This window comes from Uranotaenia lowii, chromosome 1, assembly GCF_029784155.1.
Source record: "Uranotaenia lowii strain MFRU-FL chromosome 1, ASM2978415v1, whole genome shotgun sequence".
Lineage (NCBI taxonomy): Eukaryota > Metazoa > Arthropoda > Insecta > Diptera > Culicidae > Uranotaenia > Uranotaenia lowii.
This window is the reverse complement of record NC_073691.1, coordinates 97,873,197-97,895,815: the sequence shown is the minus strand read 5'-3', so window position 1 is coordinate 97,895,815 and position 22,619 is coordinate 97,873,197. Positions and strand designations below refer to the sequence as shown.

Below are 22,619 nucleotides of genomic sequence, written 5' to 3'. Positions count from 1 at the left end.
GCGGCGTACAGGAGAACGGAGTGTGGTGGCGAAGGATGAACCACGAGCTCGCGCGACTCTACGGCGAACCCAGTATCCAGAAGGTGGTGAAGGCTGGCCGGATACGCTGGGCGGGACATGTTGCGAGAATGCCGGACGACTGTCCTGCAAAACAGGTATTCGCTACGAATCCGGTAGGAACAAGACGAGCGGGGTGGTTAGACCAAGTGGAGCGTGATCTGGCGAAAGTGGGGTGCCCGAGAAATTGGAGAACGGTTGCCATGGACCGAGTGAAGTTCAGGAATTATGTTCGTCAAGTTATGTCGTGAGAGGGAATACTATGTAAATAAAAAATAAATGCACTGATGACCCGCAAATTCATTCGCCTTTGTACACTGTTTAGCTTCTGCTGGTTACACTGGATGTTAAGACAAGATTTCCAAGCCGCCACTCCATACCGAAGGATAGACGAAACTACACCCGAAATTATCTTTCGCTGACTACTTCGGATCCCTGAGTTGTTCGCCATTATCCTCGTAAGTGTGGCCGTTGCTTTTGCCGCCTTCTTGCATACATATTCAACGTGGTTTTTAAAGCTGAGCCGGTCGTCGATCATCACACCCAAATATTTAAGCACACGCTTTGATTCGATAGTGAATGATCCAAATGTAATCCTGCATGTTTGCGGTAGGATTACAGTACGCCTGGGTTACCATCCTCGCACCAGCCTATCCACTAGACCACATCAGCACTACGGCTAGTCAAAACTTTCATGCTAAAAAATCCCGACACCTCCGGAAAGCCCCAAATGACTAGACTTTTGAAAAAGTTATGTGCTGCAGGCTAAAATTAATCCTCAACCTAGTGCAAGATCTCATGCCAAATTTGGGCCAGATCGGATCACGGGAAGGGGTCACTCAACGAGCCTGAAGTTTGTATGGGATTTTAAGATATTTTGTTCGGGAAAAACATGAAAATCTAGTTTTTCATCAATAACTTTGGTTTCCTTCGGCCGATTGCTTTTGAAAACGGGTTTTCTTGAAGCCCAAATTATGACAAATATTTTATCCGAAGATGGAAATCGCTTCGAGTTAAAATAAAAAAAATATTAGGTTTAGAAAATGGGCAAACTTTTTTAAATGTGATATTCATCACGGTTAATGCTGCGTCGAAATGTTCGAACGCCCCTACTCATTAACAATGATGAATACCACCCTTAAAAAATTAGCTTATTTTTTGAATCTTATAAGAACTTTTTTATCTTAATTTGAATCAAATTGCAGTCTTAAGATGAAATGTTTGTCATAATTTGGGCTTCAAGAAAACCCGTTTCAAAAGCAATCGGCCGAAGGAAACCAAAGTTATTAGCTTAGCTTAGCTTAGCTTGATTGACTAATCACATCCACCTAAAACCATTGAATACGAAATGCTTCTCCATTAATTTTAGCAAAAAAAAATCTTATGAGACAACAAATGATTGGCGTTTTTTTCAATTCATAATATTTAATTACTTGGATCAGGTTATTGCTTCTTGATTTTGTATTTCGAACTCCATGTTTTCAAGCGTGGCTAGTAGAACGAATTCCGCATCGCCAGTGGTTGCTACTCCGTGATTGACCGAGGCCATCAGCTTTGATCAGAGGTCAAATGAATGGTGTTTGGGATTGGCAGCACATTCACAATGTCCAAAACTGATGCTCTCTCTTTGAACATCAATAACGGCGCCGGCCACGTCCTAGTAGTCAATAGATAGATTAAAAGAGAGAAAAGGGATTGAAAGATTTATAATTCATGCCTTAGGACCGAGGTCACCTCTGCATCCTAGCAAATAATTTTAGTTTGGAGATTTGGGTAGAAGTTATTGATGAAAAACTGGTTTTTCATGTTTCTCCCGTACAAAATGTCTCAAAACCCATACAAACTTCAGGCTCGTTGAGCGACCCCTTCCCGTGATCCGATCTGGCCCAAACTTTTCCTGAGATCTTGCACTAGGTTTAGGATCAATTTTAGCCTGCAGCGCATAACATTTTACAGGTTTTGAATTTTCCATACAAATTTTTGGCAGTCTATTATGCAAGCATGGCACACGGAAACCACAAATGGAAAGACCCACTCAGAGAGCAGTGGATAAATATTAGCTTAGTAAGCGTTGATTTCAGATTTGTATAAGCACCAATAAATCATTCCATTCCGAGCTGCTTAGACGCTCTTTAAATTAATGGCAACAAGACCCGGGACGGGCAAGCGGATGGCCAGGTGGTCAGCTATCCGAGAATACCAGGTGGCGGAGGTGTGGCCATGATACCAGTGGAGAAGCTGGAGGGTCCTGATAACTACGATTCCTGGTCATTTGCAATGAGAATGGTGATGATCAGAGAGGGCACGTGGCGAACAGTTAACCCTCCAAAAGGCACGCACGTAAACGAGGATCTGTCTGAGCGAGCTTTGACAACGATTTACTTCAGCATGAAACCTTACAATAATTGTAGCTTGGTTCAGAAAGCTCCTACGGCACAAGAAGCGTGGAACAGTTTGCGGACCACATTCCAGGAGAGCGGAAAGTGCAGGAAAACTGTTTCTACTTCGCAAGCTAATGCGCCTGGAACTTAAAGACTGTTCATCGACATACTCGACGAAGTCATGTCCACAAGTCAAAAGCCGGGTGAGATTGGATTTAACTTGAACGGCGAGTGGCTATGTCTTATCTTGCTCATAGGACTTCCGAAGCTGGAGCTTTAGCAACTCATAAGAAAACTCATGGAAAGAAGAAAAAAATCAAAAGTTAGTGTTTTAAATGCGGAAGGTTCTGGCATTTTACTTCAGAAAGCCAGCAGAAGGTAAAACCCACGGACGGAAGGAAACGTTCGAACCAGGTGGTGTTGAAGGCACATTAGAATCCGAAGAGCAATGCGCATGTTGGATTCTGGACTCCGCTGCAGGTCGACACATGTGTGTTTCCGAGAAGGCAATTTTAGATCCGATGCTAGTGGACGAATCGATTCATGTCTCAGGTGGAACTGAAATTCGTGCTTGGTTGGGCGCGTGGTTGGACGCGTAGAACAAACTGCTGAGACGAGATGTTCGTATATAGATTTGAGTACCTCTAACGTCTTATGTTAGATTGGCAACGGATATCACCGGTGTAAGGCAGACATATGTCTTTATCGGAAACACGAAAATTGGTCATTGGAGCAACGCTCTAGTCTACGCCGATGATCTGGCGATTGCCTGCGTAGATCCGTTGATGATCGAGAGTTTGATCCTTGGAATGCGGAAGGTGTTCGAGATTAGCGACTTGGGTGACATCTGATTCTTTCTTGGCTTGGAGATCGAACGAAATTCGGAAGGTGATTATTGAGGTGATTATGAGTCAACGCAAGTACATCCAGGAAGTTGTGAAATCAAGTGGATTATCCGAAGCATAAGTTTGCGAGATTTCCTGGGTACATCAAGTTGGAAACTCCAAGTAAACTTTTGGAAGACAACACCGACTACCAAAGCTGATTGGAAAGCTACTGTACATTGCGATGAACACCTGTCTCTATATTTCGGCTGCGGTGTTCATTTTGAGTCGAAAAACAAGTTGCTGTACACAGGAAGACTGGACTGAGATGAAGCATGCGGTACGACATCTGGAGGGAACCGAAAGCTATCGTTCGAGATTGAGCAAGCAGGGTGAGTCTGGCATCGTCGGATACTCGAACGATGATCGGGCAGAGAACATAGAGGAGAACCAAAGTTGTCTGAAAATGTTGCAACGGAGAATCTCAGTTGGAACATATCGCTGCTATTTCACGAAGGATTTTATGGATAAGAAGAGCGTGAGCTGCATTTACTGACCGCCTGAGTAAATTCCGAAACTTATTAACGAAGCCGGCTCCGAGGATCCGGATGGAGATGTTAACGCTAATGATCGGTCTTACCGTTTAGGAGGAGTGATGAGGAAAACTGTAATCCGATCTATTAATCGTAGGAATACATTGTAAGAAGACTAGTTAGTTCTACTTTGGAGTTCAATCTGAACAGACGTATTCCATTACGCCACTAACTCACTTATTGTTAGAACCGTGTATAAAAAATTGTTGAGGCCAAACCAGGTAAACTTTCTTCCCCCAGGCTCATGGCAATCCGGCTCGGTGATCTTCTTTTTGCTCCATTGCCGGACAAATACTTCTGCCTCCAACTCCTCCTTTGCGTTCTTCCGAGCTACCATTCTCCTATATTATTTAACACACTCAGACCCTTCTCCGTTCAGGTCCGGCTTTTCCGAAATGATATCTGGGGGATGTTCCCGAATGACGCGGAAAACACTTCGATGCTCAGTGTGCCAATCAGTAACATAAGCATAGTTTTATGACGAGAACCAGCACAACTCAATGAAATCTAAGAAAATATTTACCGTTCTGTTCCGATTTTCATGTATTGTTTACCTTTTTTGGATTTACTTCTTTTTTTTCTATGTAAATTGCACTTTTTCATTCAGCTCAATTTAGGTGGACTTAAACCTCGCTGCAAGATAAGATTTGCCTTTTTTTTTACTTTTTCCAGCTCGATTTAGGTAAATTTTACCTCGAAGAGGTAGACGTTACCTTTTGGCTTCCACGAAAGATCACCTTGCTAACCAGTAAATTTTACCTTTTTATTATTTTCCGTGTCTAGATGTCAGATATCTAAACCTAATTTTTCATTTTTTGTATAAACAATTCTAAATTTAATTTTTGGAAACTAGATAATAGCGCAGGTTGTTAGGGACTTTAGGCTAACAACCTACTGCTCCTGATATCTTGTATTGTTACAGAAACTGAGAGAAGAAATAACCGAATTGGAACTTTGGCAACGACTTTTAGCATGAAAACACGGACTAGAATTGGAACTTGAAATGTTTTGACCCTTGCCCAGCCAGGAAAGCTGGCTCAACTTGCTAGAGAAGCTAGCCGCCTCAAGCTAGAGATATTGGGACTGAGCGAAGTCCGTTGGCCTAACACTGGAGAACACAAGACACAGTCCGGGCAAGTACTGCTTTACTCTGGCATACGAGGAGAACATGCTACTCGGGAACGAGGAGTTGGTTTCCTGTTAAGCCCGCAGGCCCATGCGGCCCTCATAAGATGGGAACCGATAAACGAAAGAATAATCGTAGCCAGATTCAGAAAACGGGTTAGAAACCTTACAATGGTCCAGTGTTATGCGCCAACTGACGTTGCCGATTTGCAGGAGAAAGAGCAGTTTTACAGTCAATTGAACAGCGTGGTTGAGAGAATTCCGAAGGGTGACATTCAAATCCACTTAGGCGACTTCAACGCAAAGATTGGCTCCGATAATCAGGACTTTGAGCGCATCATGGGGCGCCATGGCCTAGGACTGATGAGCGAAAACGGAGAGCTGTTTGTAGAATTTTGTGGCAACAACAACATGGATCGCTCTTCCCCCATCGACCAGCACATAAGGTCACTTGGGTATCCCGAGATGGCCGAACAGAAAATCAAATTGACCACATTTGCATCAGTCGAAAATGGAGAAGGAGCCTTCTTGATGTCCGCAACAAACGAAGCGCAGACATTGCATCTGACCATCACCTCGTCCTTGGCGAGATACGACTGAAGGTTGCGCGTGTCCAACGGCGCGAGGAGAAAGTCGGGTGTCGATACGACGTCCGCCGGTTGGAGAATCCAGAGGTGAAAAGGGCATACGTTGAACAGCTAGAATCCCGAGCCTCGGAGCTGCCGACAGACGGAACAGTCGAAGAACAGTGGTGTGGAATCAAGAATGCCTTTATCACGACGAGCCATGGTACTCTCGGTCAAGTTTGTGGAAGACGAAGTGAATGGATGTCGGATGAAATCTGGAGGATGATCGATGATCGGAGAAAGGCGAAAGCCGGAATTGAGCAGGCATGTACCGGGTCAGCCAGAGCAGCCGCCCGCTTACTATATGCGGAGCTGGAAAAGGCAGTTAAACGAGCTTGTAGACGAGACAAGAGAGCCTGGACAAACTCCCTAGCCGAAGAGGGAGAAAGAGCCGCCGCCATTGGAGATATCCGATTATTATATGATATTTCTCGCCGCCTTAGTGGTGCAAGGACTAATGCAAGAATGCCGCTGAAAAACCGAGCAGGTCAGCTGCTGACAGATCGAACAGATCAGCTCAAGCGTTGGACTGATCAACTTTTCCGAGTTACAAATATCAATGGCCAACAGAACCCGCAGCTCGAGGTGCCCACAGTAAGTCGCATTAATGGCGTCAACTCGGAAGCGCCCTCGCTGGCTGAAATAGAAGCGGCAATCAAGGACATGAAATCCAACAAAGCGCCTGGAATCGATTGCATTCCTGCTGAAATGCTCAAAGCCGACCCTGCCTTGTCAGCACAAATGTTGCACCGTCTTTTCGCTGACATTTGGGATACTGCAACATTCCCGGCCGACTGGATGCAGGGTATCCTCGTAAAGGTCCCAAAGAAAGGAGACCTAACAGAGTGCGGTAACTGGCGTGGCATAACTTTGATCTGTACAACCCTTAAAGTACTCTGCAAAGTGATTCTGAACAGGATTCAGGAGAAAATCGACGCTACACTCCGACGGCAACAAGCTGGATTCCGATCCGAACGATCATGTGTGGACTACATCACAACGCTACGAATAATACTGGAACAAATCAACGAATTCCAGGACTCTCTTCTGCTGGTGTTCGTTGATTTCGAAAAAGCATTTGACCGACTGAACCACGAAAACATCTGGGCTACTCTTAGACGACGAGGGGTCCCAGAGAAACTAGTCCATCTCATCGAAGCACAGTACGAGGCATTTTCGTGCAAGGTCTTGCACGATGGTGTCTTGTCCGAACCAATCCCGGTAACTGCTGGAGTGAGACAAGGATGTATTTTGTCACCGCTGCTTTTTCTCATCGTAATGGATGAGATCTTGACTGGATCGATTGACTGTAGACCAAACCGAGGATTGCCGTGGAATCCTTCAACCATGGAGCAACTGAACGACCTTGACCTGGCAGACGATATTGTTTTGCTCGCCCAAACACAACAAGACATGCAGAGCAAACTCGACGACCTCACCGAAAGCTCCAAGACAGCAGGTCTCAAAATCAATGTCGGAAAGACCAAGTCGATGGAAATCAATACAGAAAATCGTTCCAATTTCGTGGTAGCTGGACAACAGGTTGAGACAGTGGAGTGCGTCCAGTATCTTGGTAGCCAGATTACGCCTGATGGTGGTACCAAGAAGGACATCGAAACCCGGATCAGAAAAGCCCGATTTGCGTTTGCGAGACTCCGAAACATCTGGCGGTCACGCCAGATCTCTCTACGAACTAAGATCCTAATCGTCAACTCAAACGTCAAATCCGTATTGCTGTACGGGTCTGAAACTTGGTGCACATATGCGGTGACGACGCGAACACTGCAAGTTTTTGTGAATCGCTGCCTGCGGAACATCATCCGCGCTTGGTGGCCTGGCAACTGGATCTCAAACGTTGAACTTCATCGCCGGTGTCATCAAAAGGCGCTAGAAATCGAGATTCGGGAACGTAAGTGGAGATGGATTGGACACCCGCTGCGAAGAGATGAAAACGAGATTTGCAAAGAGGCGCTTGACTGGAATCCAGATGGGCATCGAAGTGTAGGATCGTCCCTCGATTATAAGTGTTGTAATTGTCTACATCAATAACAAGTGTAAGTTTATGTATAATCAAAGACGGCATTGGAAAAGAGGAAGGAAGTGATTTGACAGTTTAGGAGTGAAAACGTGAAAATTAGAAGCTTAGTATTTGATAGAAGATTAAACGTTTCCGAATCGGGAAATTATTTAACTGGACTCTACAAATTGGCGACGAGGATGGGATGTGAAAACGTTGATGATTTACTGATACGAATCTTCCACCCAAAGAAATCAGATTTATTCGATTTTTCCCTAGGTGGTAGCTGTACCTGTACCGGCAGTTGCAGTACACATAATTTTTCATTCCTCGCGACCTGCGGTGAACTACAAATTGGTAATTGTGAAAACAATGCGAAGATCTCGAGGGATTTTTATGATTGAATCCTTAGTAAGTATATTGAAAGTAAAGTTCCATGTGTGAACACAAGTTGTTTGCGTGAGCGCAAATCGCCTGTTGCGAAGTTCCTTGTGTGAGCACAAGTTGTTTGGGTGAGCCTAAATCATGTCCTGTAGCGGAGTTCCTTGTGTGAGCACAAGTTGTTAGCGTGAGCGCAAATCATGTGCTGTTGGGAAGTTCCTTGTGTGAGCACAAGTTGTTTGGGTGATCGCAAACTATTTCCTGCTGCGAAAAAATTGCGTGAGCGCATATGTGTGATGTTTGCGTGAGTGTAAACGGGGAGACGAGTTCTTCAAATTGTTTTTGCGTGAGCGCAAAGAGCTATATGAGCAAGCACATGTAACACGTGCGATTTCGCGCGTGAGGATTCAGCCTCTCCCATACAACTTCCGCTTTCATCAAACGAGTGATTTACGCGCCACCTCATATGAGGACCACTCGTCGAGGTTGATTGCCCGGCTAGACTCCCGACCTCAGGGCGGGTTGTCCAAATGGATCCGAAAAAGGACACGGAATGATTAGGGGAATGGGGATGCCAGGAAAATAGACCAGCAGTTGCACCGTCGTGCCAAAAGGATAGCTGGGACGCAAACCGTTGTTCTATCCGCTCGAAAAGCACTCGCTTGCGCATCTCGTCATAGGTGGAACTCACCTTCCCACCTTTCTCCTTCCCATAATAGAGGCGTAAGCGAGGGAACTGATTTCCCGAGCAGTTCAACCCGGGGTAAATTAAAGAAAATAGAAAAAAACAACAAGCAAACTCTAGAAACTAAGCGGACAAAACACATGAAATACCTTTTCGAACCAGACGCAATTGTTCAGGGGAAAGCTACTTCAATTTACAATAACATCTTATTACGGAACGGAATAAATAAATACATTTATTTGGATGACGAGAACTATTTACAATATAACGAAGGTTTTTTATTATTGACTACATTGGTGTTTCTGTTTTTATAAATGTATTTCGTTGTTGGTTTCCTATTTACATGTTTGTTTCTATTTGTTCCTTTCTGTTTGCTTTCCCTAACTGTTGTGCGATTTGGTTTGAGAATGGGCTTTTAGTTAGCGAAGCTTCTCAAATTGGGAAACTGTAGATTGGCTAAGTTTTCAAAACTGTGTGTGATTTAAATGTTTCAAGGACCAGGGGGTTATATGCGCATATATGTAGGTTTCGGATTTGGTTACTTACAGTACCGTTTTCATGGCTCGATGCCGATAAAGCAGAGCTGGTCTGGCTCGTTGTCTGGGTGACTTACTGTTGTTGTTGTTGTTGCTGTTGTTGGAGCTGTGTGACCTTACATGGTGATGGTGGTGGAGTTGATTCTTCGGCGAATCAGGTGGCGAATTTCAATGTGCCGGATGTTTGGCGAACCGGCTGACGAAAACCGTGTGGTGACGGACGGTTCCGCTTCCGACGTGGCCTCGTCGGGCAAACCTTGAAGCCTCCCGTGGCTGGTGTAGCGAAGTTCCGGTGGAGTTGCTTAGCAATCGCTAGAGCTGTTGTGGTGATGGCTCCCTTTTTGATGAAGGTTTACGCACAACGCACAACACGCACAACTCTTTTTCCTATAGCTTTTTAATCTAGCTTCCTAAGCTAATTCGCGGGACAAAAACAAAATGGAAATAATCCTCGCTACTGCCTAAACCACGGTCTGGATCAAAGTGATCGAGCTTCGTTCCGTGAATCCTCAGTTAGGTCGCAAGTAGGAAAATCCTTTGACCTTTGAAGGGGAAATCCGAGGACCTACGAATCCGGTCAACGAACTTTCGAACCTGAGTTCGTGTACTCCAGCTATGCTCTCGGCATGACATTGGGAATCTCCTTGTGTCTTCCACAACAAGCCATCTCCCCCTTTCATTACCGAACCTCTTCGGATCTCTGAGAATATCTCGAGAGGTGACACTCGATCACTTGAGTCATGAAAGCGGATGTTGTATGCGAAAGTAGATTAAAAGCTTGCATTAAATATTGTACCAAGGATTGTATGGCATAACAATATGACGGAAAGCATGTCGACTGATCGTATCATTAGAACGGCACAATATTGATAAATAATAACAATACATAATTAACGTGAACTTATCTAATTATATGTACAGAAATGCCTTATTTTCGATTTTAATCGTTATTTATTTATTTTGAAATATATCTGGTGATTATGTGTGGGCGTTAAAATACATGTGTGGGCACATGAAAATGACATTTATCTAAGATATGTTACGCGAAATTTGAGAATTCCTTTGCTCAAATCGGAGAAAGAGATCTTTTCAAAAGAAAAAAAAGGAAAGAATAGTGTAAATGCTAGCTGAAATCTAGTGCAATTTCGCAGAGAAACATGAACAATACTCCTGTAGAATATTCAATGTAAATGCGAATGTATAAAGTGACTCATTTGGTAAATGCTCGATGAATATGGCATTGTACTGTGGAATATACAAAGAGTTTAACTACAACGATCCATGATGATCATAAAGTACATTTTATTACAAAATACAGCTCATTTAATATGAACCAATGTATTTCTATGTTTACGTAGAACATTGGTCTTAAAAAAGTAAAGGGGGGATTGTAGGATCGTCCCTCGATTATAAGTGTTGTAATTGTCTACATCAATAACAAGTGTAAGTTTATGTATAATCAAAGACGGCATTGGAAAAGAGGAAGGAAGTGATTTGACAGTTTAGGAGTGAAAACGTGAAAATTAGAAGCTTAGTATTTGATAGAAGATTAAACGTTTCCGAATCGGGAAATTATTTAACTGGACTCTACACGAAGAAGAGGCAGGCCCAAAAGCTCGTGGCGGCGAAGTCTAGCCGCTGAAATCCGCACAGTTGACGAGAACCTTGGCTGGCAGCAAGTGAAGACGCTGGCTTCGGATCGCCAGCAGTGGAGATCTTTTATCTCAGCCCTATGCGCCGGTCAATCGGCGCTGGACCCTTAGGTAGGTAGGTAGGTAGATAATAGCGCATCTCAAATCCAACAACGATTTTGAAAGATTCGATGTTTTGAGCAACTTAGTAAGATGGAGAGGTTAAGGTATGCCGCAAACCGTGGCCTAGATGATAACGTTCAAGTCTTCTAAGCCAGAGGTCATGAGATCGTATCTCGGTCACGGCATATATAGTACTCTTTCTGTGGGCTGTTGGTCTTAGCATTTGTAAGATGTAGCCATCATGTCCTTGAAAGATGTACGCCTTAAGTGTTAAGTTTGAATTAGATCTCTTCAAAGAAACATTAAGTTTCACTGAGATCCTAAATATATGTGTGTGTGTTTTGTTTTTAAAGTAAATATTTTGTGAAAAAAGAGAAAAAAATAAAAGATATCTTTATGGCTCTGTAAATACAATTTATACAAGATAAACGTTAACCATATATATTAAATCTAGCTATTCTGCTTTGGATGAGCCCAGAAGGCGAATCCAAAACAGTTAAAAGAAGAAGAGGCAATTTCGGCTTGATTTGTGTCGGTTGACCTTCAAAATGATAAAGCATATTCTTTAACATATTCAAATTAAATTGTATTAATAGAACACAATCAATTAGGATTTGTGAAATTACCACTACATTAGGCAAACAATCGTTTAAATATATAAATATATATTTGTCAAGATACACATGTAACCAAAGATCACTGAGATCTTCTACGACAGCATTCTGTATACACTTATGATACAAGATCGAATGGATACCTGCCAATATTTACCAGTTGCACGTAAAGTCAATGTTGCTTCAGTTTGAAAAAGCAAATTGCAACTAAGAAAAAAAATTCCTGTACCGCAACAACTGAACGTTATCAGGTGTATACAAATTATAGATTTTTTCAGAGCTTATTCCAGTCTAATTACAATCTGTAACCTGTTCGTCAGGTTAATTCCATAGAATGAATCGCTTCCTGTGCTCCAATAAACTATAGAGTTAAAGAAATCTTTCTCTATTACGCTTTTGTTTCAACCATTGTACGCTCAAGCTTAACCAATTATGAATTATCTAAGATTATTGGGAGTAGTTGAATGTCAATGTTTTTGATATTATAATTCAATCTTATGATTAACAACGTTTTGGTTAGTCTCGTTATTGCTCAGGATCTGCTTCATACAATTTCTTTCAAGGAATTGTGATGGTTTCATTTCCAACATAATGACGCTCAGAAAAAACTGTTTTGTTAAGACGTTTGTTTGAGTCTCACGATCCAGCTGGTTTGTATTTTTAATGTTAACACCACTGCATGAAAGAATTGATAATAGCTTTAACTTAGAGCGATGGGTTTATTTCTTCAGACAACTAGGTTGTTACTTACAAGCAAATGAAACGACTTTAGAGGAAATGTCATTCTTCGAAAATACTTGTAGGAAATTAACAATGGGTAGTTAATATTGGGTTAAAATAAAATGCAACGTAGAGAATATTAACATAGAAACGGACGCGTTTTGTTAATAATTGAATGGCAATCGTTTGAAAAGTTTGTTTTAAGGCATTATACATTTAGTATTTATTGGAAAATGGTACAATTGGTTTCTAGTAAAGAAGCGACAGTTTTAAACATATGACGTGCCGCAAAAGTATGTAATAGTGTATACTGTATATACTAATCATCTAAAACTTCGATTACATACGTAAGACTGAATTTCGAATAGAATCTATGATAACAGTGTATGAAAAAAAAACCAATAAATGTAGACAGATAGTAAAACACTGACGTACAAGATATATAACAAGCTTTCAAGGCCTTACATTCTGATATTGATAATCAGAAAATGTAATATAAATTCTTCCGAACTAGTTTTAAAAACTGAAAATTCACTGATAAAAACGAGGAAATTACTATGATTATGTTAAATTCGGCGTACGTTTTGTAGGCAAATTTACATATTTGCGGATTTTGATAAAGCTCGAATGGATGAGAAGAAGATTACCTGTTAATGCTGAAATATGCAGTCTATCGTCGCACGTAACTGGTCGGTCTAGGAAGTCCTGTTCGTGCCGTCGGGGGTCGTAGATTTGACGGAGGTCGTAAACCGGATGGCCGCAAAGCTGTACCTGTTGCTGCCAATGTACCGGTACTGCCCAAGCTTCCTATTGAACCGACCGTAGATTTGTGCTGGACAGCGTTAACTGTCGTTCGCATTGGTTCGATTAGGCTAGGTTTCTTTTGCCCTATACTGTTACCGCTCGTATTTACAGCGTAATTGCTACCGCTAATATCTTCGATACTATTGTTTACATAGTTTTGTACATTGTTAGCTGAACCTTGACTATCTATTCGGTATAAGCTTCCTCTAGAACTAGCCGATGACGAAGATAAACTCTGCGCGAAGAGAAAAAAACGCACATGAACAGTTAGTAAAGTTATTTTTTTTTTCCTTAAGTCTAGATTTTTGGCAAACGTAAATATTCAAACTTCAACGTTTTTCAATCAAAATAGTTAAAAATGTTTTAAAGGATTTAAAAAGTTAACTTACATTGATCGATTCGGTGTCCGAATCAACATTTTTCCGCTGCGTACTGTAGCTGAAATAACCGGATGAAGGTCGAACTAATCCCAACCGAGACGCTGCCTTAGGTGCTCGCAATTGCACTCCCGATATCTGAAACGATATTGATCATAACTTTTGAATATTGATACAAAATAAGTCATGTACAATGTTTTATATCACTATGAAGGACAAATAATGAAGACATATTATGATTAAAAAATAATAAAACATGACAAGCAGAAAAACAAAAAAAAAAAAAAAAAAAAAACAATCAAATACTAAACGTACATTAGGAGTTGGTGAGCTAATACTGCTGCTAGTAGTAAGTTCGGCTGACGAGGTTTTCTGCAGCGACATCGAACCAGAACTGTTTGTTGCCGCCGGTCGAACGAGAGAACTGGCACGAGGAGTTCGCAAATTTAACTGCAACTTGGAAGTGTTATTTTTGAGCTAGGGAAACAAATATAACATTCGATTGAGCCATTTTGAAAATTTTGTTAGTCATTCTATGATAAAATGCGATGATGGAAACATTACGAAACATATTATTTTTCAAGAATTTGATTTTAACGTAGTTTTTTTTTAACAAATAAAGGCGCAACCAATAGGTACTATGTGAGGCAAAACAACCACACAAAAATATATTTCGCATGCGTTAAACGAAGGTTACTAACTGATATAAACTAATTTACTTACCTCATTATTGCTATTATTGTGGGAAAGTTTTTGTGCTGACAAACCAAGCTGACCTGGAATCCTGTTCAGATTACTATTCGAACCCCCACTCACTTGATTGTGATACAAGTTGTGGTATGATTTGGATTTGATGCCCATAGGAGATTTTAAGTTTGATTGTAGTTGAGGTTTCCCTCCACCAATAGAACTATCTCCGTTAGCAGACAATTTACTGCCCCCGAATGACAATCTGGACTGTTGATAGTTAGGACGATTATTTTCCAAATTATCGGTTGAGCTGGATTTTGCTGTCAAAGGAAGGGAAAGATCTTTTCGAGAAAAACCATATCCACTACTTTGTGCACCATAACGTGGTTTGGAAAGTGATCTCACTTTAGTCTCAGGCTTGGGTATACCTTGAGGCATTTTGAAGATCTGTTCATTATTGCTCACACTTCCAACCGTTGGAACTCTGCTATCTTTTGGTGAATTGTAATCCACACGACTGAAGGCACTCGTCTCAACTATTGGCGAAACAGGTACCTCTTCTTCTGCTACAAGAGATACAGGTTCCGCAAAACAGTCTTCAATCTCTCCTGGGCCAGGGACTATTACCATACCCTCTTCTCGTCGTTTGCTGATACGAATAGTTTTGAATCGGTCGCGATTTTTCTTATCACTGTTTCCTACCTCTGGGGCAGTAGGAAGGGGATATTGAACGTCCTTTGCTTCGTTAGATTGGGATTCTAGCTCCTGTTGTGGTGTTACGGATGATACGGATTGATTCTGCGGGGACAAGGTTAAATGGACATCATCATTGTACCTACTCCTTCGATTGAGCAACCTTTCACTTCCACTCGAGGACGACATACTTCTTGCCATTGAATCTACTAATTTGTTGTCCAGAGGTGACGAAGACGATTCGGTCAATTCTACACGCTTTCGTATGTCTTCCTGTTGCTTTTCACTATTAATGCGAGAATGGCGTCTTTTAATATTATCAAGAGATTGGCGTAATTTCACACTGTCCCCAGAACGCCTAACATCCATTAATGAATTCAACATGTCATCGAAATCTACACCATTTTGTTCACTTTCCATGAATGATTTTTCAAAATCTTCAAATTGCTGCAACGATATTCTTTTTTCGCTCTCCAGCAAGTGAGAACCGTTGCTACTTTCAGTCTTCGAATTGGGAGTTAGTGGAAGTTTCCGGAATTCCACGTCAAAATCATCAGTCTCCATATGATGCTCTAAGTCTTGCTCGAGATTTCTGCTACCTCTCATACCACTGTCGGATATTCGCGCTACAGGACCAGCAGCGATTGGTGAAACATTCATTTCATATTGTGAAATATTACTGACTCGTTTCATTCTAGGCACTTGTACAAACGGTGTAGATTGAACCATATCCACCGAATTTCCACATTCAATTCCATTTTTCGATATTTCAAATGTACCATTGAAAGAATCATCACCAATATTATCCGGACTTACATCGTTTGGTACGAATGTTTCATTTTTAATTCCTTCAAATGTTTGATTCAACTCCGTTGTTTTCCTTTTGCAATATTCGTAGGTCTGGTTTAGTTGTTTTTCTTCTCCTTCTGTAACTTTAGCGGTACGATTGAGGCAGAATGTACCGTTGCCTGCATCAGTTACACCAAAAGTCGTGTCCACAACTTTGTCGAATGTCTGATCCACCACCATTGGCTCATCGGTGTCTACCTTGGGCAATGCGTCAAATGTACTATTGAGACTAGATTTAGGCTTGCGGTAGGTATCAAAATTTTTCCTCCGGTTGAATGTGCTATTGAGCTTATCTCGAGATGCAACAGGAGCGTTCGAATCTTTCGCTTCCGTGACCTCGAAGGTACTGTTAGCTTTCCTATGATCTAAAATCATTGTCACATCCGACAGTCTACCTTCCGCACTTTTGGTAACGCTTTCCAAAGAATTCTGCATCGTGCTCAGACCAGATAAATTTTCCTCAATACCGTTTAAATCGGTTTTTGATATCGCGTGATCCTTTGTCATTGTTTCATCAAGGCCCGAAAGATTCTCCAAAAATTTACGATCTTTTATCACATCGGCCAGTTTGTAACCATCATAAGTGCTCTGCGAACCGAGCATGTCATCTCCTCCATTCGCATTTAGAAAAGAGCTCACGTTCGTAAAATCTCCACTAGTTATGAGACTACTACCCATTTTCTCATTTACCGAGAAATCCATCGATGACATGATAGAATTCGGTGGAGACACATCATTCAACCAACTCCGCTGCATCATCTGACTTGAGTTCATCAGTGGGTTGGGGGTATTCGAAAGTGTCACTGGACCGCCAATTTGTACGTTCAGCAGTGGTGATGACAGTTTTGTTGGTTGCTGAAAAGTTAAGAGCGTGGGTTTAGGCTTATTTTTAAAACAAAACTAAACTTTTTTAGTTGTTAGGCTAAGCATATTCACCTCAGGTGCCGTTTCTAGGACTGGGTTGTATAGAGAGTCGTGTTTTTTCTTCGGTCGAGTGAACGTTCGTGTATCGATATATTTGGCACCTAAAGGACAGAATAGGATAAAGAAAGTATGTTGTTAATTACAATTTGTTTTATTACACTATTTTAATATGCAATAACTCAAATGTATTAGTCTAGTAAAACACAATGATTTTACAACTATACCCACAAATCAGGCTCAAATCCAATATTGACTTTCCTTGACGGAGGATTTATCGGTATAAGATTCTATGCCGGACCGACATTAACAAGCTTTCTAGTAACTGAGGTTGTCCTCCCAGCGACAAAAAACCAGCATCTATATCAGCATATTTCAAATGTTACGCTTTTTTGTTTTCAATTATGATCGTGAGGAAAAAACATAAGTTGTTTAAGGAAACTTATAGGTGCTTATAGTGTTTTCGTTTATTGGCAGTTGCAACCTAGTTACCCACGAGTTTTGCCCTAGCTGCTGTTATTAACCCATTCGAGACGGAGTGCACACCGTGTGTGCAATGACTTTCCGAGGCTATAAGACCGATTGCACACCGTGTGTGCAATGGAAGTAGTTTTAACTTTTTCATGATTTTGAATAAACTAGTGGACCAATTTTCATGGTTCTTGATCCAATAGAATCTTAAAAGCATAGATGATCGTAATTTGGCATTGGTTTCACTGTGTATGAAAATGTCTTCAAAATATCTGAGGTTGAAAATGTCTTATAAAATTAGGTAGCGCAGGCAGAGTTTCGTTTCGTCGATACAGACAGTAGGTTATTTGCAGGCTATTTGTGCTGTTTTTGTGGAAGTATGCGTCGGTGATTTTTAAGGTTATGGTGAGGGGAGAATAACTGAAATTGATATGCATCTAGGACCTGGTTAAACTTCGTATTGATAAGTCTAATTTTTAAATTCTCAAGCTTTAGAGCGTGCTGTTGGGTTCTCCAGCTCTTGACGGTGAAACCTGTATCTTATAGTTGAAACCAAGGTGAAACCTGTATCTTATAGTTGAAACTTTAACTTTAAACCTTAAACTTAAAACAATTTATCTAAAAAAAACAAATAAACTTCAGCTCTATGGTAATTGCTAATAGTATCGTTATCATGGATTTTTTTTCATGGAATGTGTTCAAACAATCATAACATGATTTTCTAGACAATTCTTGTTTTATATTGTATTGAAATTTTTGAAACTTTAACGTTCCGTTCGATGTGCCTTTATGAAATGTTGGACAAATCACCCTCCTTTCAAGGTGCTATTCAGCTGAATATACGCAAGATTATGTGACGATCATTAGATTTCTCTGTGTATATTTTTTATGAAATAAAGATCTACATTATTATAAGAGTTAGTTAGCCGGATTTAAATGGTTGAACAACTTAAATAGTTTTCAGATAGAAAAAATCCACAGGAAGACACAAGAAAAAATTGGGTTAAATTAAAACCGACAAAGTTGGAAACATGGTGATGAATCACAAAAGTAAACACATTTTGTAAAAAATTGAAAAAACTTATTGTTTGTTCAAACCACATTATATTTTTTTTGCATTTTATTCATTACTTTATAACCAAACAAAAATTAAACGAATGATGAACATATTTAAAATGATGGATTTTTATTTTTCTACCCATTGCACACCGTGTGTGCAATTCGGCTCCTCGAAATAATTTTATTTCGAGGAGCGGACTGCACACACGGTGTGCAATGGACTTTTTTTGTGAGTTTACGATTAAATTTTGGGAATTTCATTGAATTCATGTTTTTTAGATAAAAATTGATCGAATCAAACAATAAAAATTTTTCGCTCCTGGAGGACGCGTTCGAAAAAAGTCGCCGTCTCGAATGGGTTAACATACAAGTCTAAATGTCGAATCATTACCTAAGCCAAACTAATATTTTAAGCTGCAACGAATTTGATTATTACTTAGATTTAAAACGGATTTCAAAATTTATTGGGGGAGAGTAAGCTTTTAAGAAAATTCTAGAGTACTTCCATCTCTATTTGAGTATCGAGATTAGGTTAGCTACAATAAAAGTTCAGTCACATTTTTAGTCTTAGATGAACAAGACGTGTTATGTATGTGTCATCCGAAAATCCTCTTCTTGGCTAACCATCCAAATGTGCTAAGCGTTATAGAACAAATTCCGGTTGTGACATATTGTGTTCGTTTATTAATTCAGAAGTCCACCAGTTTTGTCCGAGATTTGAACCTCAAGCAGGCGGTTGCACCCCGTAAAAGTTGTCAGTGTTGGGGGTAAACATAAGTGTGAGTATAGCAACCATATATTTGCATCGTCCCGAGTAACGATTCTGTTTGTTTATTCAGAAAAAGTTTTGCCCGCGCTTGTGGAGAAAACGAAAATGGCATTAGTAGTTTTAGGACATAGGAGCGCAAGTTTTAAGTGATTCATCACTTACCAAGGGTATTCCTTTGCCAAATTTCCCCTAACCCCCAACACTCAGCGTGAGATTTGTGGTCTCCGCAGAGCAAATCATCATATGTGATGAACTTCCCATCCTCATATCGATTACACGGACTTGGCCGGCGTCGTTATTGATTCATATTAAAGTCTATAAATGTCAAAACTGTACAGTGAGATTGTGTTGCTTGATCCTAGCAATCCTTCACTTGGTTCATTGTGCAATGTTGATCTTTTCGAACAAATCACGGAGTACAACCATTATGCCAACAACAAAATTTGAAAAATACTTCTGTCTTTCGAAGCTGTAATTAATAGCTCTGAAATATAAAATTTTTCAGATTTGTAAAAAATTTATAGTATTTTTTGAGTTTTGGATTCTGTTCACCCCGCACAGTCCTTATTTACCCCATTTACGCTACCCATTTGTCATTGAAATATTTCAAATATAATTCTGTATTTATAATAATAGAAACATCGATGCAACAAAGTATACCGTAAACATGCGACTAACAAAACAACCTCAATATCGCCAAGGGTATAGGAAGTGGAGCATCATCCGCCAACGAAGTTATAATCGCTCAATTTCTAGAATAAGAACAGGCCACAAGGTATCTGCATCAATAGTTACTTCTGTCGTTCTATTGTTACTCGAATGATAATTCATACTAATGGTTTCGATTTTCTGCTGCCATATACAGAGCATTCCCAAAACTCGAAAATTTACCCTACACAATAGCATCAGAATCTGGTAAATAAACAAATAGGTACATCAACCCGCAACTCAGCCTCAATGCTTCAATGAATATCACTAGACATACTCATCAGGCAGGCAGGGAAGGAAATAAAACGCTAAAAAAAGTCATTTTGCTTGGCTTGCACGCATGACTAATCAGACTCTCTCGCGAAACACGCGACTATAGATAGTGCTATATGCAAACGAACAACCTTAACGGCAGCCTCCTTAAGGCAGCAAGCAGATTTTTGCGATAATTTTGATTCAAAATGTTATTGTATAAATTGTACCTGCAGGGTCTATCGTTCACAGTTGATTTTTTTCTTCTGATCTATTTTGTAAATGCAGTGATTTAAAAAAAAATCCACTTTTCTCCCTTGAAGGTTCAGTACACAAGATGTACTTGTTGCTCTCGAATGAAATTTGGAAGTACAAAACCGAATTTCACCCTTACTTATTCAAAAGTTAAAAATGTTCCAGTACGTAGATCTTGTATCCCTGTTTCAAAACTGAAATGTTTATTATGCTCATATTTTAATGAAAGGTGTTAGAAAATATTTTTTTCTAACAAACATAAAAGTGGGTATCGCAGAGAACAGACGTACAAGCTGACCCACGAAACTTGTGTAAAATTTCCTACGATCGATTTTAACCAATTTTTGTTTTTTGACTGGGCCACCAGATGTCTCCAAAAACACCGAAGAAAACTGTCAAAACCAAACTGGAAAAAAAAATTTGATCAGTTTTGAACAGGTCGTATGAACTGTTTGGCATGTTTCAAGAAAATTGCTGTTAAAGTGTCGTAACACTTTCGTCCGGTTGCATAATCGAAAAATATCTTTAAAGTTAATCGCTATTTCCTTCAAGTTAGAAGTGCTAAATTCTGGACAATGGGATGCAAAAGTGATACTTGAAAGTAACCCGCTTTGAGATGTCTAGAATCAGTTTTGATGGTTAAGACTCTGATCGTCAATAATGTTCCTAATTAACTAGAAATAGCCGATTCGTCCTCTGTGGATAACCGTTCAAGAAGTTCAAAAATTTCTTGTAAAACTCTTAGTTATTTTGACTGCCTCAGTAGTAAAAAAATAAAGGAATGAATGAAAGATTATCACCGGTACTTTTTATACGGTTCTTACTTATTGACTTTTTTCGGTGAGTGAGACAACAAGTCATTAAGTAAAAATCGTATAAAATAAATGAAAGTGAAGTCTTTCCAGTCAAAAGTAGCTCTTATTGCATATATCTAGTAGTGAACCTTCATATAAGAGAAGCGACATCTGATTCCTCTTAAAATGAAATATGTGGCAACATCGTCTAAATCTTGGGCAAAAATGTTCAAGCTCTAAAGTGAACGTTCCTTCAATCCAACAAAACAACATTGAACTCGATGCCCGAAGTATCGCGATAAACGGTATGAATGACTTGAATTTCGTTAACAATCAGATAGTTTTCTAACTAGGAACACGATTCACCAAAGCATTGAAAAAAATTGCAACTAATCATAAATTCATATGACCAGCTTTAAAATTATCTGTTTGAACTATAACAACAATCACAATATCTTCCTTGGTTGAGTTTTCAATAAGATAGATAAAAATTAGATTAAAATTATATTTGAAATACTGAAAACTATTTATAACAGCAATGTTCAATATTGCTAGATAAAATACTTCAAATCTTGCTCACAACCGTGCATGTAATTAAATATGAAAAAAAAAACATATCGTTGAGTGTTGAAGGCATAATTGGACATTTTGAAAAATGAAGCTAGAAAGATACGTGTTTGTAAACAATCAGATGTGTTGAACGGCGACGATGTTAATAATTTTACCACAGAATTTGACGAAGTACAATTAATAAAGTTTAATCGATTACCTGAGCCAAGATATCGCAATGTTGATAGAACTTGTAAATGTACCGGAATTGTTGTGGTTCTTTCATCCTTCAATGGGATAGCGTTCAATGGTTGATCCAATAAGTTAATAAACTTCTCAGCCAAAAATTTTGGCATTCGAAAGAGTTTTTCGAAATTTTCATCCGAAATATCAAATGGGTTACTAATATCTCTCAAATAACGACGTAGCCGAAGTAGTTCGATTTTTTCGTGGCGTTTAAATGTACCACTTTTTTTTGCATAGTAATATGATACAATCATTTGCTCTATTATTTTCAAGTTTTAATAGGTACAGACCCCGTTCGTTTTTGGCAACATGCCCGAACATTTTGTGTTGCCAAAATAGAATGTTGCCAAAATCGAACGGTTTTTTATCTGATAATTTTTTCTGTTATTTTTACAAAATAACCATTTTTATTATCATTACCGTTATTTTAAGTCTATTTCCGACCATTTTTAGAATTTTTATGGTTTTTTTTCTTATGTTTTTGATGCATTTTGCACTATTTTTGTTTTGTTTATAATCTTTGTTTTTTTTTTGGCATTTTTGCTGTTTTTGTCATTCTTCATAACTTTCAAGTTGATTTTGTCATTTTTAGGCTTTTGTTTGTATTTGTTTTCTGATTTTTTTTTTTAATTTTTCATCTTTTTGTAATTTTTGAGTACTTTATAATTTTTTTTTAAACTTTTGTTTTTGTTGTTGTATTCTATCACCATTTCTGAACGTAAAACGTATTTTTGGTGTTTGTCTAAATTATATTGGTCCTGCTATAGAGAAAACTAAAAGTAATGTCGCTTCTAAAAACCGTTCGATTTTGGCACATGTGCCAAAATTGGATGTTGCCAAAATCGAATGTTGCCAAAAACGAACGGGGT

At 39.6% G+C, this 22,619-nt stretch overlaps 1 protein-coding gene across 2 annotated transcripts in view; it reads right to left on the bottom strand.

The window, feature by feature from the left end:
- Positions 1-11,627: 11,627 nt before the first annotated feature.
- The window catches only part of LOC129756498 (probable serine/threonine-protein kinase DDB_G0282963), a 65,432-nt gene continuing 54,440 nt past the window's right edge, over positions 11,628-22,619 (bottom strand). The window contains exons 4-8 of one of the 2 annotated variants that reach the window (XM_055753403.1): positions 16,663-16,751; positions 14,218-16,581; positions 13,810-13,971; positions 13,507-13,632; positions 11,628-13,352 (exon numbers count right to left, since the gene is read on the bottom strand). In XM_055753403.1, coding sequence (XP_055609378.1) covers positions 12,984-13,352; positions 13,507-13,632; positions 13,810-13,971; positions 14,218-16,581; positions 16,663-16,751 — 3,110 coding nt within the window. In that variant the 3' untranslated portion in view covers positions 11,628-12,983. The remainder of the gene's footprint in view (positions 13,353-13,506; positions 13,633-13,809; positions 13,972-14,217; positions 16,582-16,662; positions 16,752-22,619) is intronic. The other variant, XM_055753408.1, reaches the window with a different exon arrangement.